This window comes from Nicotiana sylvestris, chromosome 1, assembly GCF_000393655.2.
Source record: "Nicotiana sylvestris chromosome 1, ASM39365v2, whole genome shotgun sequence".
In the NCBI taxonomy this organism is placed as follows: domain Eukaryota; kingdom Viridiplantae; phylum Streptophyta; class Magnoliopsida; order Solanales; family Solanaceae; genus Nicotiana; species Nicotiana sylvestris.
The window spans coordinates 154,000,410-154,019,708 of record NC_091057.1 but is presented as its reverse complement, the minus strand read 5'-3'; the positions used below and the strand labels follow the sequence as shown (position 1 = coordinate 154,019,708).

At 36.8% G+C, this 19,299-nt stretch overlaps 2 protein-coding genes across 4 annotated transcripts; both read left to right on the top strand.

Moving 5' to 3' along the window:
* The first annotated feature begins 6,010 nt into the window (after nt 1-6,010).
* Nucleotides 6,011-11,677, top strand: LOC104214315 (protein ENHANCED DISEASE RESISTANCE 4-like). 3 transcript variants are annotated; one of them, XM_009763968.2, is made up of 6 exons: nt 6,011-6,604; nt 6,843-8,294; nt 8,394-9,384; nt 10,042-10,102; nt 10,192-10,415; nt 11,226-11,677. In XM_009763968.2, the coding sequence occupies exons 1-6, from the start codon at nt 6,490-6,492 to the stop codon at nt 11,278-11,280; spliced, it is 2,898 nt and encodes a 965-aa protein (XP_009762270.1). In that variant the 5' UTR covers nt 6,011-6,489; the 3' UTR covers nt 11,281-11,677. The 3 variants fall into 3 exon arrangements, with proteins under 3 accessions (XP_009762270.1, XP_009762269.1, XP_009762268.1); XM_009763967.2 differs by having other exon boundaries at nt 6,012-6,604; nt 6,849-9,384; XM_009763966.2 differs by having other exon boundaries at nt 6,012-6,604; nt 6,843-9,384.
* A 604-nt stretch (nt 11,678-12,281) lies between these two features.
* Nucleotides 12,282-14,183, top strand: LOC104214316 (putative pentatricopeptide repeat-containing protein At3g18840). The gene has a single exon (XM_009763969.2). The coding sequence runs from the start codon at nt 12,282-12,284 to the stop codon at nt 14,181-14,183; it is 1,902 nt and encodes a 633-aa protein (XP_009762271.2).
* Nucleotides 14,184-19,299: the final 5,116 nt, after the last annotated feature.

The window sequence follows — 19,299 nt, the reverse complement described above, 5'->3', positions numbered from 1 at the left end:
ATGATGTTGCTGCTGATATGGGAGGTGGCATGCATGAGACCGACATGCCGTCTTACAGCCTTGGCATTTATGACACTCCAGGGACGTCGCAGGTGACCCCATCGGGTCAATTCTTGATCATGGGCTCGGATTTTCAAGGAGTGGAGTTGGGTAGATATTTCCCTGGCCCGTCTACCACTGATGAGTCTCGACCGATCCGAGATTTTGATAGTGGGCACCGACTGAGTTATGGCAGCTCATCACATGCGCAGGTATGAGTTTATTAGTATTAATTTTATTACTGTTTTTACTATAACTTATTTATTTTGTTTTAACTTTATTAATTTACTTTTTTAGGCTTCATGCGATGCTGCGACAGATGACTACATTCAGGATCCAGACACGATTATGGTAAGACAATATAAATTTTTGTGAATTGTTATGTAGTTTTCTATACTAAGTTTGATATTATTATGTAGCCTTCTACTGGACCTGACAGCACCACCGATACATGTCATCCTGTGCCGCATCCGACCATAAGGAGACGACTTGATGATGATGATCCTGATAGCGTACCCGGGCGGCAGGGGATGCGCCTCAGGCCAACGGCTACTTTGAGACACACCGGATGTGGGACACATTGATTCGGTCTTCCATATTTTTGTTTTTTTGGTGTAAATAATATTTTTTTGTACATTAACAACAATATTTAGTTGAATATGACAGTTACTTTTTTTTAGTTCAAATTTTGTTTTATAGTTTTTGGTATAGTAACACAACAACTTAAACTTAACTTCCACTTAAATTAAAATAAAATTAAGTACAACAAACAAGGAAAACATTAGTACAACACAAACACAAACATAACAGGCCAACATAATAAAAAGACATGACATATGAAAATGACACTAAACACATACACGTAAATGCTCCATCCTCAGTTGTCATTTATTCTTCGCTCCAACCACTTAAATCGTTCTTCCATTTGTTCTTTTTCTTCTTCTAACTCTTTCACTCTCGCCTTCACCTCCGCAAGTTCCCGTTTATATTTTTCGTTGCGTTCCTTGTGTGCTTCACAATTCCATTCAGCTCTCCATTTTTTATCTTCCACCTCCTTTAGTTTCTCCCTCATATCTATAATAATTCTATCTGCCTCCTTTTGTATTCTATGCTGGTATAACAACATATTATGAAATTCCTGTAATCTATCCCTGTAGCTTTCCTGATAACATGGTTCCTCAGCCCATTCATCAAATTCACAAGTAGGTTCGTCGGGTTGCTTGTACAACTTGTTCATACAGCACCAATAGCGGCGTCCAACGTTAGCACCTTCCCACCCACAATCCATCATGCATGGTTTTCCACATAAGCAAATTGGTGGACGACCAGGTTGAGCCATTTGTGAACTATTTGCTTATAATAAAAACCTTACTTACTTTTAATGAAATATTTCTTGGGGGAAATTTTTAGCACACAAAATAACTACAATGACCCCATTATTTATAGGCTAAACAATACACATATAACGCCATATCTAATGGCGCTATATTAGATAGCGCCATATCTAATGGCGCCATATCATGATGTTGACGAGACGACTTTATGTCAGCCGGTCACACATATCTAATGGCGCCATATCATGATGTTTTCAGCTTTTTCAGTTTGACAAGACAAGACACACATAGCGCCATATGTATAATTTGTGTATTAAATATCGTGATAGCGACAAGACAACACACATAATAAATATACCGATAATTATATTAAATTATTATTTAAATAGGTAAAAAGGGAAAGTACAAATCATAATTAACAAACAAGAAAATATTATTTCATAAATACTTAAATCGTATACATAACAACTAATTATTACAACATGAACTCATGGGTAGTTAGGTACAATAGAAGAACACCCGCCCTGAGCTTGATTATTGTTGCCACCCAAAGGACATTTTCTACGGTCGTGGCCTGTTTGCGAGCATATACCACATTTGCGTGCATATACGATATCACTAACATCCATTTGGTTCCGTATACGCGTTCTCTTCTGCACCTGTCTTTTACGCAAATAGGACTTGTTACACACCATTTTAAATGGTTCTGGGGGCCAGTAATGCTCAGAACCCACTGGTTGCAACTGACCACTATATGTGTTTAGGTATTTGGAAACACTATATTGTTGATCAATATAGTTGGTCTCCGCATAACCAACACGTTGAAAACACTTGATGGCATGTGAACAAGGCATGTGGTAGATTGACCATTTCCCACATGAGCATAACCTTGTGGATTCATTTACAGTATGTACATTATTACCCCGATTATTATGGATAGCGGTGCGAACTTCAAAAATACCTCGTTCGTTATCATATTGCAAAAAGGAATGCCAATGTGCTCGCCGTCTGTATTTCTCTAATCTCTTCATAGGCACTGGCATAAATTCAATACCCCTTTCCATCAATTCCGTTGCAGCTGCAGACCGTTGTACAAACCTCTCAGCCATCTGCTTGAACGACATACGCACCATGGCTGTGACGGGTAATCCTCTTGCCGACTTTAATAACCCGTTGAAGGATTCTGACATGTTTGTAGTAAGAATTCCCCAGCGTCTGCCACCATCTGCATGCAACGTCCACTTTTCAGGATCATGTCGCATTAACCAACGATATGCTGCATCGTCTTCTTGCCTGATAGAATCCATATGCCTCCGGAATTTATGTTGTTGGTGGTCTGTTGCTGCCATCCACATCAAATCATGTAGATCTTTTTTGGGATGTGCCTTCTTGAAATTGGCCTTAAAGTGCCTCACACAGTAACGGTGGTATGCATAAGGTTCTTGCCAGGCAGGAAGGTTCTCCACAGAACTTAATATACCCCCGTGCCGATCAGATATTAGACAAATACCGGAACGATGTTTGACAACGTGCTCTTTCAAGTGGTTCAAAAATATTGTCCACGTCTCTGTGCTTTCATTTGCACAAATAGCAAAGGCTAGAGGAAATATCTGTCCATTTGCATCCACAACCACGGCTATCAATAGCTTGATATCGTACTTTCCATAGACATGAGTTCCGTCTATGGATATTACGGGCCGGCAATACGGAAAACCATCAATTGCTGGCGTAAACGCCCAAAACACGTAATTGAATATATATTCTGCTTTACCCGGACTCCGCTCAAGCTTCCATTCAATAACTGTTCCGGGGTTAAAGTGTGGCTAGGCAGATCTGCAAATGACTTATCCCAGTTACCATAGACTATTTCAAACGCTCTTTTGCGCCCAAGATATGCCTTTCTTTTAGTAATTGTGTGGCCATATTCCTGGTAGACTGCTGTAATGCACTCTTTGATTTTATACCTTATGGACGCTTCGATGTGCGGAATAAGTACAAGAGATATCAAGTCAATATCCAAGTTGAAGTGATTCCCGTTGAAAGTGTCCATTTCGCATGTGTGGGTGGGAATGTATTTACCCACTTTCCACATACCTGTTTTCTTCTTCGACGCACGCAACATCCAATTACATGGCCAAAACCACCTGCGGCAAATAGCCTTGTATACCGTCGGACTTGACTCCGATACCTGCATCTCACGACACTCTTTAACATTGTGCATTTTACAAGCCCTGCTTACGCGTGCTTTATCAGGAAAAAACATCCCCTTTGCAAGCACCGTTGGTCTAGACTCATCCCACATTGCTGTCCGGATTTCATCAAAATCCCGTGTGAGAGTTTCCACATCCGGCACGGCTGGCAAGTTATCAATATAAGGAATCTCCCTTGAATGAAACGGCACTTCAGACTCGTTCACTTTTCGTCTATGGGGGCTCTCTTCAAATCCGGTCCTTCCTCCTCGTCCTCTTCATCACCATCCTCATGAGAAAATGGTGTCTCGTCTCCCGATTCATCGACATTGTTATCGTAATCGCTGTTCTCTTCCTCACTCTGTTCATCTGCCAGATCCTGATGTAATACGTCGTTTTCGGGCAATTGAGTGAGTACGGGTAGTTCAACTTGCTCGTTTTCACTGCACATTTCAACAAAAATATAAGCTGCTAAATTAATAAATGCTTTATATATGGCTGTAGCTTTTCACTTACAAGTTGTAATGTGATGACATTCCATGATGGACGTTTTCAGTTAGGTGATGACTACCGGATGGGTCACTTGTAAAATTCATATCCGGCCGGTACCCCCTATTAAATAAATGAGCGTTAAAATTTATTCAATACGCAAAAATATACATATTAACACAAATGAAAATTGAAGTTTACCACTCTTCTTGTGAATTATGGAAAGCAGGGTATAAATTATTTTCTCGCTGCTCATTCGCCGACGGTGATAAATTTAAATCAAGAAAAATTCTTTCATCTGGAACATGTCCGGCAAAAACTGATCCAGAATAACCACCCGATGACTGGGGGTTATCTCTACTACGCACAACCTCATTTTTTGGAACGTCTTCGACCTTCACGTACATCTCCAACATTGTGATTACAAGAAATTCCCGGCATTCGTCCGGAGTCCTCAAGAAATCACTCAAAGTGTCATCATCGTCGATGTTAAACTCTGAGTAAAAAGCAACCCCTTGCGGCGTAACGGAATACGGATATCTTCCGGTTACTTTGAGTATCACTGAACGTTTTCTCACACTCATTTTTTTGCATAACAACGATATCAATGTTTCGTACTCCATTGAAAGTGGCAATTTAACATTACACTTAGCAGGTAAACTGTAGCCCACAGAGTTATTCTCCATCACAACCTCACCCCCCCAATATAATGATACTCTTATTCTATGTTCTTCAGACATAATGAAAAAATGCTGGAGAATTTAACAACAATAGAAACCAACAAGAGTTAAAAAAATTTTTTGAATGAAGTTGGGGCGATTCTACGATGTTTATATAGAAAATGGTTAGCCGGGTAATTTTTTTTTTTTTTGTATATAGCGCCACAAAAAGTGGCTTTATACACATTTAAATTATTGAACCCAGACATTATTGGTGGGGTCAGGGTATAAGGCATATAGCGCCACTATTAATGGCGCTATGTAAGTTTGTCAGTATAACGCCACTAATAGTGGCGCTATACAGTAACGGTACAGTTAACGTTACTGTATAGCGCCACTATTAGTGGCGTTATATATACTTTGGTAACTTTTTTTTACACTTATTTGAGTATTTTTAGTAAAAATTAACAATATTTTGGTTCCGCACTCCTAGGACATGGACGTATTTTTTTCACCTTTATTTTATTCTTACCTCCTCAATAAAATTTGAAGTAATTAAACAATCCGAGCTATTAACAATTACCAATAACAAAAAAAAAACAAAAACAAAGATGTCTTATAAGGCCTTTTTAATGAAATTGGGACGACAAATTATGTCTATCGTTAGCTGATTTTTTTGAAAAAATTTAAGTTATTTTTCTAACAACACAAAAACTATTTACTTAGTTAGATCCACTAAATTTTAATTAGATTCATACATGAAGAAAGGTAGATAACCCTTTCCTAACGGTATATTTTAAATATTTTGGTGTGGATAATACTTGAAGTCTTTTGAAAAGATACATGTTTTTCTCCACTTTTATAGTTTAAGATAATATTGTACATGAAAAATCTGCTTGAGTGATTGTAAATGGAGATGAATAAATACATTATCTCTCACGATTATTATAAACTTGGAGAAGATTGCTCTCCGTTAGGGTGTGCACGTTGGCACAAATTTCATAGCTGGAAGAAACATTATCCCTAAATTATATAACAGCAAAAGCATTTTCAATACTAGACTTATTCCTAGGAAGACACTTAAAAATAAACAACATCGTAGATATTGCAGTATATTACTATCCACCTATATTTTAAAAATAAAATAAAATCCACTTGACAGTAAACAAAACTTTTGGTCCATTCATAAAAGAAAACTACTCACGCAATTTATTGACTTGGTGCAATTTTGCGAAGTCACCGTTCCAATTTTTATTAGAAGTTCTATATTGACTTAATTCGGCTTTTCGTTAATTTCCAAAGGACACCATTTCTTCTTATGAATCATAAAATAAAATAAAAATGGAAAATAAGAAGCATTTTCTAGTCCTCAGAGTCCGTACACTCGGCCCTTCTCCCAAATGTGAAACAAAGAACTCAGAAAGCAGTCTGCAACATACCTACTTAGATTTTTACTTTCTTTTCAGCTCCTATCAATTACATTTTTTCTACTATAGATTCTCTGGTTCAATTTTATGCAAAAATAACCCCTTTATCATTCTTTTCTTCAGATGCATTCTTGTACAAAGTCATTGATGACAGCTAACTAACATTGAAAAGTTTGTGAGAGTAAATAAGCTATTTGGTAATTTTTCAAGATTGTTTTAGAGGACTTCCTAAAATGTCTGAACCTTGTTGAGAGCTAAGAACGTAGATATTTTTTCGAAAGAGGCTAAAGGTGTTCGCTTGGTATGATTTTCTTTGTTGGGTTTATCAAGATTGTTTGAAAGACATCGTAAAATGTCTGAACCAGCAAAGGTTCGTTTGGTTCGTTGCCCAAAGTGTGAAAATTTACTTCCTGAGCTCACTGATTATTCTGTTTACCAGTGTGGTGGTTGTGGTGCTGTTTTACGAGGTACACTTCCTTTCTTTGCATTCTTTGTTGTTTTCTGCTTAGGTAATTTCCTAGAAGAAAGGGTAAAAAACAATTCTTGAATTTGGACTTGTTCTTCAAGTTCTGTGCTTTGCATTATCTTTGACTGGTCCCCCCTTTTGTATATGGTCAGATTGATTTGAACCTGTGGATTTTTCTGGGTCTTGCTATAGTGGAAGTCTTCTAAGATTGTCTTTTTTCTTTTCCTTTCCTTTTAAAGTTACAGCCAAAAATAAAAATGGGGAGTTAGAGGAATTTGCTGGGAAGTCTGAAGAAGAAACTGTGGGAGGAATTGTGGAGAATTTTGATCTTTCAGGGAAGAAACTTATGAATATAGGTGAGGGTTCGGGGTATGATGTCAAGTCAAATACTAGTTCTTCCAGCACAAGGGAGAGGAGGAGGGTTTTGTGCGATGCGCCTGAAACTTACGGGACCAGTTTTAGGAATGTTGCTGGTGATTGGGCTAATGAGGATGAGAGGGTGATGTATAAGACTAACATTGATGAACAAGGTCAAGAAAATATGGTCAATGAGTTTGCTTTTGACTCCCGGAATGGAAAAGAAATTGAAACTCGAAGACCAGGCCGAGTTCCAAATTGGAGAATTAGGGAGAGAAGTGAGGCTGAGGTTTTGCCCAGGGTTAGAAGAGTTAATCTTCAAGGTATGAGGAATTCATCCTCCATTAACTCAGAAGAGGGTCCGTCGGGCTACTGTTCAGGCTCAAATTATGATACTGATAACAGGTTGTACAGGAACGATGTGGATGGGATAGATCAGGATGAACAAATTCAAGAAAATATAGCTAAAGAATTTGATCTTTTTGACTCCCAGCATGGAAAAGAAATTGAAATCCGAAGAGCAGGCCGCGTTCCAGATTGGAGAAGTAAGGAGAATTCTGAGGCAGAGGTGTTGCCCAGGGCTAGAAGAGTTGATCTTGAAGGTATGAGGTATGCGTCCTCCATTAACTCAGAAGAGGGTCCTTCTGGCTACTGGTCAGGTTCAAATTATGATAATGATAAGAGGTTGTATAGGAAGGATGTGGATGGGTTCAATCAGGTTGATCGTCCCGTTGATGAGCGCGCAGAGCTTTTGAGAAAGTTTGATGAGCTAAAAGAACAGCTCAATCGGTTTGGTGATGTGCCTGAGAAGCCTAACGAAAGAGTACCACTTGAAAGGAGGATGGCTCATCATGGAAATCCCTATGATCTGTTTCCTCAAAGCTCTACAAGGATCATGAATAGAGCTTCGGCACAAAATCCTGTATCTGGTGAAAGACCTCCCTATCTGAACCACTACAATGCGCCCTCGCCTTTTATGAATACAGCTGGTGGTGGATTTTATCCTCCTAGAGACCATATCCAGGGATATGGAGGTCCTCCCAGGTCCCAGTTGTTTAGTGGAGATCCATACCAAACCCCGGATCCATTTCAATTGCAGCCATCTCATGGCCATTTTCCTGGGCGCTCAATGGACAATGAAATCCCACCTACGGATCCTTTTCGACCTTACCAGCCTCAGACTAATCCTCATCATCCATCTTGCAGTTGTTTTCATTGCTGCAATGTAAATCAAATCCGTAGTCGAGGTCCACCCACTGGTTTTGGTGATAAAAGGTTCTCTGACATTCCCCAGAAACCAATGTTCTACCGTCATCAAAATAGTGGTGCATTTGGTAAGCAAGATTATAATCCTCGAAATGCCAATTCTCTTCCATCAAAGCCGCAAAATTCTCTATCACAAATGACTCATTCTGGTGATATGAACTCTGCAGCGGGTGGTTATGCTCGTCAACATCCTCCCAGGGTGCAGCCTAGTGGACAACAATGCCGCCCTGTGGCTGGCGGAGCCCCATTTTTGACGTGCTACAATTGTTTTGAGTTGCTGCAATTGCCTAAGGAAGTTTTTCGTGGAGGTAAAAGGCGAAAAATGAAATGTGGGGCATGTTCTACAGTTATGGTTATTGCAGTTTTAGACAATAGACTTGCTATTTCTATTGAAGAACGAGTGGATAAAAGCACTGACAAGATGGATCATCAGCATAGAGTCATGTTGAATGAAGGGAATCCATACTCCAATGCACATACAAACCGTCCTAGCATGACCTTCTCTTCTGAAGATTACGATACTTCTAGATATGATTTCCATGCAATGGATCAAGAACTCAGGTCACTGTCAACAGGCCGTGGAAGTTCCATTAAATCTGCCGAGATGAGAAGCCTTGGTTCTACATCTTCCCGGAGTTCAAGGGAAGAGGACAACCTCATTAATGCTGCTGCAACAATGGAAAAGTCTGACTCTGTGCTGCCAATGAAGGGTAAAGAATCTCCACCACCAGCTGGTTCACCACTGCAAGAATACTTTGAGTATTCTAACAAATTTCATGTAGCCAACCGCCTGGATCATGGAAACAGAAGTGTGCGCTCTGATGCAGAGAAGCTGATGCAGAAAAAGACTACTTTACAGCAAAACTCCGCTAAAGATACAGCTGTAGCAACTGAGATGGACATACCATCCAATGAGTATGGTAACACCGGCTCGTCTTTAGAGTCCGGTGGATCTAGTAAAGAAGGAGACCAACTGAAAGCTACTAAAGAATCATTTTTCTCTGGCATCATAAAGAAGAGCTTTAAAGAATTCAGCCGATCCGATCATTCCGCGGAGGAGGAAAAAGCCAATACTACAGTTAACGGGCATCTTATACCAGATCGGTTGATTAAAAAGGCAGAAAAGCGTGCTGGACGGATACAACCTGGACATTACTGGTAAGTATTGGGACATTCAATCATTTTAACCTGTTCATTCTTTGAGTTTAAACTTGATATCTTTTACTCTTTGACTTTTATCTTGTTGCTATTGTGTATCGTAGGAGGCCAAAAATAGAATAAGTGACTATTTTATATATTTGTTTGTTTATTTGTTTTATATTTTTGGTGCGGGTGTAAAATAAAGCTCTATATAATTCTTGTTTGCCAGGTGAAATATTCACACGAGATTAAGCTTTTCCTATTTAATCTATTAACTTTATAGAATTTCATTAACGGATTTGCGACATAAAATCCACCAATAAGTATGGTCATACAGAAGTTGCAAGGTTACAATGGGCAAGTGTGGAACCTCTTGGAAGCAATATTCCGACATGGATATAGCACTGTTGTTTACTGATATACTGAAAAAAAGATTATAAAAATCTGGGAAAGAACTCTAATGCAGCGTTGATCATTTTTAAGTGTACATGATTGGTAGTTTTAGTTATATTTGAATTTGTCAGATGGTTCCTTTTTTGATGGTTCAATCCTGTCTACTGGTCCACATGTATTCAGCTGCAACAATTTGCTTTACCTGGTCCTGTACCACATTTTTATTTGTCCTTAAATCACTTTATAAGTATATTGCTTTCTTGCCTTAATTTCCTATGCCAGGTATGACTTTCGAGCTGGATTCTGGGGAGTAACTGGTGGTCCTTGTCTGGGCATTATCCCTGTAAGATTTACTGTTACCATTAGATACTTGTAGCCTAATTCTCCTGCTTTTTGTTATGCTTTCCCATACTATAACTATTCTTCTTGCAGCCATTCATTGAAGAATTCAATTATCCCATGCCTGAGAAATGTGCTGGTGGAAATACTGGAGTATTTGTGAACGGGAGAGAGCTTCACCCAAAGGATCTGAAATTACTTTCGAGTAGAGGTCTCCCAGCCGAGAGAGACAGATCTTATATTATTGAAATTTCTGGCAGAGTCCTTGATGAGGACTCTGGTGAAGAGTTGGAGAGCCTGGGCAAACTTGCTCCGACGTGAGTATCAATTCTATGATGGCTTTAGTTTTTCAATAATTCTTTCTCTTGATCAATTAAATATGCTCATGTTGCTCTTTCAGTTGGTCGGATGACCCCTACCCTACTTTGTGTTAGCTATCATACACTGAATTCATTGGCAACACAAATATGCTCAGTCACCTCCTTCCATTCACCCTACAGTTGGGGTGGATGATTAAGATAAATGAGCAGAAACACTCTTTTATTCTAGACCTATAACAACCTCCTGATACACTGCTGGCTTAAAATACAACTATTATCACTTGTAATCTGTCTTTGCTCCTTATTCTTGCTTCGGCCTTTCATACTTGATGAATGAGGCTTTTGCAAGCAATCAAAGCTTAGCAGTTTATCCTTTACTGTCATAGCACATGCTTAGGTCTTTTCCATGAAATGGTTAAACTTTTCCTGACATTCAAAAGATAGGCCGACTCACCGGCCATTCTTGGTCATTGTGGTCGATAGATTTCTCTTCATGCCACTAGGTCAAGAGTTCGAGGCTGGTAGGTTGCCAAACAAAAAAAAAAGGATAGGTTTCTGTTATTTCGGAGTTTCACTAGTGCCATAGAAAATGATTTGAAATTAGCATGAAGCTTGGATGTTCTTTTTCTAATACCGCTTCCCTAATGTCACTAAGCCCTTGAGTATTGCCAGTTTTACTCTTGCTGTTTCCATTTTCAAAGAGCAGTGCACGCATATTGTTATGATGTTAGCCGTTTCTCATAATCATAAAACATTTTGAATTATAATTTGATTTCACGTTATGCTGACTAAATACTTCATTTTCAGTGTTGAGAAAGCAAAGCATGGCTTCGGCATGAGACTTCCAAAAGTAGCAGCATAACTATCAGGAAAAAGAGTTTGGCCTTATTAGGTTGCTTACAGTATAGAGAGCTGTAGTGCCTGGCAGGAGAATGTTAGTTATTGCAAATGAGACATGTAAAATGGAACTAGATGAGTTTTATTTTGTCTTGTGCCCAGTAAAAATGTGTCCTACAGATTCTATATACTACTTTTTTTCTCTGTCAATGTTTGTATATTCATCAAAAAGTAGCAGCTGTGTGCACTTCTAGAGTAGTTAAGAGAGTTTGCCTGGTTATCGAATCACGGCTATTGTTGTGGAAATATTGTGCCAACTCCTTTGCGTTGTTAGCTTTCTAGCTTTTAGTGCAGAATGTTTTTCTAATTTGTATTTCTGTTTAAATTACAGCAAGGTATTTATACCAAATTCTTTCGAGCAATATTTGTACAAAATTCATTTTTACTATTTCTTCTACTGTATGTATCCTCCATTTTAATGTGTTTATTGAAGGGTAGTTTGACAATGTTGGAGTCAAGTAGGACAAGTAATATTCTCACATATAAAATGATGAAAGAATGAATATATTTATATGTCTTAGCTAAAGATCATTCGGCAGTACGAAATTCAATTTCCATATGATATGATGATATTTAGTCCTTTTCTAAAGTTTAGCACCCTATTCAAAATCAAAATTCAATTGCCATATAGTATACGTTTTGATGTGCATATAGGCAAGATATGTAAATTGTATTAGTAGGCAAACATAATTATTACAGTATGTATATTCGGAAAAGATCATTGTTAGGCCTAGTGGCTTTCAAATGGGTTGGCGAGCTCCATTTCGCTAAACCAAAGTTCCAGCCAGTTATAACTAACTAACAACTCTCATAAGGTCACCAATGAAATCACTGTTAGACTGCGCCAAGTTTCAAACCCATATTATCAAATCCGGTCTAACCGCACGAATCATTGACGCCAACCACCTTATTCATATATATTCTAAGCATTCTCTTATTCAACATGTCCAAAAATTGTTCGATGAAATGCCTGAAAGAAACGTTTTCACTTGGAATGCTATTATAAACACTTACGTTAAAGCTCGAAAATTTGCTCAAGCGAGAACACTTTTTTATGCTGCTCCCCTAAAGGATTATGTCACGTACAACACAATGCTGTCTGGTTATGTCAATTGTGAAGGATTTCAGGATCAATCAGTTCGATTATTTGCCGAAATGCAATGCGTTGAGAAAGTATCTGAATATGCCTTGACTACCATGCTTGGTTTAGTAACAAAGTTGAGTATTTTGTCATATGGTAGGCAATTGCATTCATATATGTTAAAGAGCGGGAATAGTTTAAGTAGGTATGCACTGAGTTCTTTGATTGTTATGTATTCGAAATGCGGGTGCTTCAGAGATGCTTGGAGGGTCTTTGATGGATCTGATGTTGGGGCTGTTGACACGGTTTCCAAGAATGCAATGGTGGCAGCTTGTTTTAGAGAAGGTGAGTTGGAAATGGCCAGGGATGTTTTTTCGAGTAGGCCGCAGTTAAATGATGAAGTTTCTTGGAACACAATGATTTCGGGTTTTGCCCAAAATGGGTATGAAGAGGAGGCCATCCAGTTGTTCAGGAGCATGATGGAGGAGGGATTCGTATGGAACGAACACAGTTTTTCTAGTGTTATAAGTGCTTGTTCTGGCGTGAAGAATTTAAAACTTGGAAAGGAGATTCATGCTTGGATTTTGAAGGAAGGGATGAGTTTGAATCCATTTCTTAGCTGTAGTTTCGTTAATCTTTATTGCAAGTGTGGTCTCTTGAATTATGCATCATCTGTTTGTGCAACTACTCAGAAAGAGAACCCGTTTGCCATCACACCGTTAATTGTAGAATATTCAGGAATGGGTAATATGTTAGAAGCAAGAAGGCTTTTTGACTCATTGCCTGGTAAGAATCATGTTGTATGGACTACTATGATATCTGGATACGTGAAAGCACATCAATGTGAAGATGCTTTTCAGCTTTTCAGAGAGTTAATGACACAGGAAACAGCCGTTCCTGATGAACTGATTTTTATAAACCTGCTTGGTGCATGTTCCATACATGCGACCTTCAATTACGGGCAGCAAATACATGCCTGTATACTGAGAACTGGCACTGCAATGGATGCTAAGTTGGTAAATTCATTGGTTGATATGTACTCAAAATGTGGAAATGTAACATATGCACAGAGGGTTTTTCAGTTGGCTGTTGATAGAGATTCTATCCTTTACAATAGTATGATAGCTGGTTATGCTCTCCATGGGTATGAAAATGAAGCTATTCAGCTTTTCAGTCAGATGACAGAGCGAGGTTTCCAACCTGATGAAGTCACTTTCCTTGCCCTTCTATCAGTTTGCCGGCATCGTGGATTAGTGAAAATGGGAGAACAGTATTTCTTTTCCATGACCAAAGATTACAATATATCACCTGGAACTGATCACTATGCAAGTATGATAGACTTGTATGGAAGGGCAAATCAACTTGAGAAGGCAGTAAGCTTAATGGAAAAGTTGCCTATAGAACCAGATGCTGTAATTCTGGGTGCATTTCTAAATGCTTGCAAAATGAACAGAAATGTTGAACTTGCAAAAGCTGCAGAGAATAAGCTATTACAAATCGAAGGAAGGAATGGTTCTAGATATACGCAGTTGGCTGGGATCTATGCCTCGGAGGGGAAATGGAATGAGATGGGAAGGGTAATGAAAATGATGAGAGGAAGAGAGGCCAAGAAAACTGCTGGTTGCAGTTGGGTATATGTAGGAGACACAGTTCATACCTTTATCTCTGGTGACAGATCTCACTCGGACAATGATGCTATATATATTATTTTAGGATATCTGATCAAAGAATTAACTAAACTATCAGCTACTATATTTTTCGAAGAAGAGCTATGCACGTTCTGTTGAGTAATGTCGACTTGCAAATGCTTATCTTCAAATTCAAGAAGCTCTATGGTGGCATTTTGAAGCGGTAAATATCATTTCAGGTAAATATGTGAAGTGTAAAATACATGTCGCATAGATTATCATGCTACTATGGATAAAAATTAATTTCAGCACTTAAATCATTGGGTTCTTAAGACAAACATTGGATAAAAGCATTGACAAGATGGATCATCAACATAGAGTCCTGTTGGATGAAGAGAATCATACTCCAATGGACATGCAAACCGTCTTAGCATGACCATTTCCTCTGATGTCTTTTACTCTTTGACATTTATCTTGTTGCTGATGTATGTAGGAGGCCAAAAATAGCACAAGTGACTATTTTTATATATCTGTTTGTTTATTTGTATATTTTGGATTTTGGACATTACTAGAGCTGTAGTTCCTGGCAGGTGATTATTCCGAATGAGACGTGTAAAATGGAACTAGATGATTTTTATTGTCTTGCGCCAGTGAGAAATGAATCTTACAGATTCTATATGCTACCTTTTTCTGTGTAAATTCACCAAAAGGTAGCAGCTGTGTGCACTTCTGGAGAAGTAAAGAAAGTTTGCCTGGGTATTGAATCATGGCTATTATGGTGGGGAGATTTTGCTCCTTTGCAATGTTAGTTTTCTAGCTTTTAGTTCACAATGTTTCTCTAGTTTGTATTTCTACTTAAATTACAGCAATATGTTTATACCAAATTCTCCTGAGCAATATTTGTGTAAAATTCATTTATACTAATAATTCTTTTACTATATCCTCTACCACGTTAGGTTACTTGACCAATGTTGGAGCCAATCAAGACAAACGTTAAGTCGATATTTAGAAAATAATATTATAATGGGAAATAGCGGTTTTAGTCCTTGGATTATTGCCTAATACCGATTTTCGTCCTTATGTTAGTGGGACTATGAACATACCTTCAATAAAATAAAGTGCGTAATTTTTGTCCTTAAATTAAACCTGACTTGTAGTTGACACCGTTAGTTTTACATTCTTTTCTTAATTGCCACATCTCTGTGGGAACTAACGTTTGTACTTATTTGTGTATTTGCATAATATAGCGAAACAAAACAAGCAAGAAAGCAAGGAATTTGTGCACTTGAAAGTTGAAACGCTAATCAGTACCAGTAAAATGTCTTCTCTGTCACAACAAGTGCAATTGTTAGTTCCCAGGAGAAGTTTCTAAGTATCTAAAGCCAAGAGCGTTAACTGAAAGTTAGATTTAAGGATTAAAATTACACACTTTATTTAATTAAAGGTTAAATATGCTTAGTTCATTAACACAAGAACCAACATCAGAATTAGGCAGTAACATTTTATTTATTTTTTTGAGTTTAAAATGATGAAAGAATATATTTACAAGTCTTAACTAATGATCATTCGGTAGTACGAAATTCAATTATGAGGATCATGAGCGACAAGTGGGGTACCACACCCCAGAACAAAATTCAATTGCCATATAGTGCATATTTCGCACTGGATACTTAAAACTGTAGTAGACATAACAATTATTCGTCTCTTCGCAAAAGATTATTGGTCGTGGTCTTCCACCACCTCCATTGCCCTGATTCCAGATTCCACTTCCTTTTATTTTCTCTCCCTTTATCCTACTGTAAGGATCCATGCCCACTATTTGGTAGTTTAGTTTTTCAGTCCGTGATTTGGATCCACTTATTTAATTGGTACCACTTCCTTTAACTTGATACTAGTTTTAAATTTCATGAATTTGACTGTTTGACTCATGTTTTTGGGTTGTAATACATATAGTGCTGCCTTTCTCTTCTGCCCGGAATTATAAAAAATAACTTCAGACTTGAAGTTTCTACTTTAGTATCTCAAGATCTTAGCCAAATATCTCAAGTTCATAACCAAATATCTGATGTTTATGTGAAAATATCTCAAGTTTATATCAAAATGACTGAAGTACATATCAAAATGCCTGAAGTTCATATCTCAACAACTAAGTTTATAACAAAAATATCTAAAATTCATAACACTGAAGTTCATAGCAATATAACTAAAGTTTTTCTTTTTATCTTTTTCTCTCCTCGTTGTATGTCATTTTTGTTTTGCTTTTCATCAAATTTAGATTTCCTTTTCTTTTCCTGTATATTTAATTCAAGGGTATATTTAATAATTTGGTTATGCCAACTCTTATTTTTGTTTTGGTTCGCTTGAGTTGCTGGTTAGCTCTTCTTTCTTGTTTTGGTTGATCTTTAGTATCAGCTATATATTCATGTTCAATTTCTTAAAGGGTATTATTGTCCAAGTATTAACCACTTATGACGGATTGGTTAAAGGTTCAATAATTTTAAAAATTGGGTATAGCTTAAACAGTGCCCTTAAAATAGGGTACTAGTGCACTTCCCCCGGATAATAAAGAAAGGGAAATTAACAGTTATGTGCATTTATAGGTAGCTCATTATAAAAATTGGCCAATTGATAAAATATTATTAATATTAGCCAATTAGTTATTTGTAGCAAAAAAGTATCAAATTTTTGCTTTGTTTTGAGTGGGTGTTATTAGAATAGATTGGGCACAATTTAAGGAGCTTGAATCTCAGTTTTGGGGTGATTTGGTAAAGTTTTGAGATGGTTTGAATTGAAAATTCGGTAAAAACTGAACATGAAAAAATGATATGTGTATTACACTGTGTATCATTTGTGTATCACATATGTATCATATTTGTATCTATTATGTATCACATGTATATCCATGTATACCTGTGTGATACATGTTTGATACATGTGTCACAGAAGACTTTTTTGAACTCGATTTAATTATAAATTTTGATACAAAACCAGTCCAAATCACCTACAATCTTCCTCAAATTTTGTATATTGACTTATCTACATATTTTCAATGAATTTCAACTATACCCATTGAAAAAGTTCCTTTTTTGTTTAGATTTTTGGAATATTGCATCTATTTTTTGTATTTCATCGCCTTATTTGCTACCTCATCCATAAAATTTCCTTTCCGTTTTGTATCTAGTGTTGCTAATCACGCTTAAAAATATGGAAGGTGATTTTTGCATGTGATTCTTTGAGAGAAGAACCCTATTATTTGGTTTTTCAATTTTTGTTGCCTAGTTTTGGTAAGTCTATGATTAATGACTAGAGGTTGGTAGGTTGAGATTTATTTGGGACATTTGTGTAAGTTTCCCAACAAAGAATGCGGGCTCTATATCATTAGTAACCCAAGATTATGAGTAAGCCCATCATACAAAGGAACCACTTTTCTCTAGTACTACTATATAAAAGCACAAGTTCGTAATAAATGACGAAATTAGTCTTAGTGAAATTTAACAGTACATCGCATATTTTCATACGAGGTACCTTAATTTTTTTCTTTCTTTTCAAAAATTCAAATTTTAGCTATAGGTAAGTGGGATACAAGAAAATTCAAATTTTAACAATACTATATATATTTAAAGCATCTTGTAGCATATATTACATAGATATTTTTGTATTTATAATATACACAAGTCAAATTAATATTTAACACCATATCAATCAAATTGTGTCGCAAAAAAGGCAACACATTTTACCCCAATAACAATGTAAGATTCATTCTGTTAAGAAAATAAATTTTGGATCTAATTTCAACTTAAAGCCTAATTTATGACATAAGATTGTCAAAGTAATTGTAACAGCCAGCCCGCTAGTAATATTGTCCGCTATGGGCGTAGGCCCTTACAGATTTAAAACGCGTTGCTAGGGTCTAAGGCTTGTCAGAGGCAGCTTAACCCCCAGGCCACTAAAGCGGCCCCTTTAGGCCTCACAAAATTAAAGGCCTCAAAAGCTATTCTTTTTATATGTAATTAGAATATTTATTATATTATTATTAATTAGTGATAAGAAATTTTTTAACATCATTTGCTACTTTGTCACCAATCGTTAATAATATATTTTATATTTTGTATTTTTTTTTTTGGAGTTGGTTTAAAAAATTCAAATAAAAGTGAAAGACAATTAAATCTGCAATTACTTTCTAGTTCTTCTTACTCCAACTTGAATAAATTTTATTTATAGCAATAACTTTGTAAGATTTTGTTTCAAGATCTCTGTAGGTACGCTTCAAGCTAATTAATTAGATCATAAAAAGTGAGTAACATCTTTGTAAATACAAATTTTCAAATGATTGTTACTTTAGGAGGCAATGCTATACAGTGAATTATGTTGACGGTCATGTGAAAAGAAAAAATTCACTATTAAACTTAATAAAATCTTATCAAAGATTAGTAGTGTCTCAACAAAGATTAAAGAGGTTAGTTACATCATCAAGATGAAATTACATTTCAAAAAGTAAAAGGAATAAACTTCAGCAAAAATATCTAAAATTATTAAACAAGTTTAAGGCCTTATATTACGGCTTGGCTTTTGTTACGCCCCGCAGTATTACGTCGATGTTACGCCCCGCGGTATTATGTTGATGCTACGCTCCGCAGTATTATATTACGATGATGTTATACCCTATAGTATTGTTCGTTGAATTTGTCATAAGATAATTGACATCAGTCCAATGACAAGATTATTTAGAGATTATAAGTATTATGCTATTTCAAACAAGTGATAAGTAATACATGAAAGTGAGAGGGTAAGCAAATCGAAAAAAATGTGTTTGGTCGAAGTTTGACAATTTGGGATAAAATACGATCCGAGCTATAATACCCAATATTTATGGACTAATACCATACATGTACCACATGACCATGATAGTAAGATGTATAAAGTGTGTTAAAAGTAAGTAGTATTTTAAGTAAGTTGAGATAATTCTTAATTATGTAGATATTTAGTTAATTGTGGATTTTTGGTGGAAGATTAACAATGTAATTAAGTGAGAATCTTGGATAATTACTAGGGGACAACAATCCACGTGGGATCATAAAAATATGGCACCAAATAGCCAACTAATCTTATACTTAAGGAGGTCGTGGCACCATTTAAGGATATATACACCTTATCTCATTCTTGTTGAAAGAGTTATTAAGAAAATCTCTTTATCCACAAAAATGGAGATGGATTAGAATTTCAAAAACAACAACGGATGAATACTCAAACTAAGAATTCACATGAACCCTCAAGA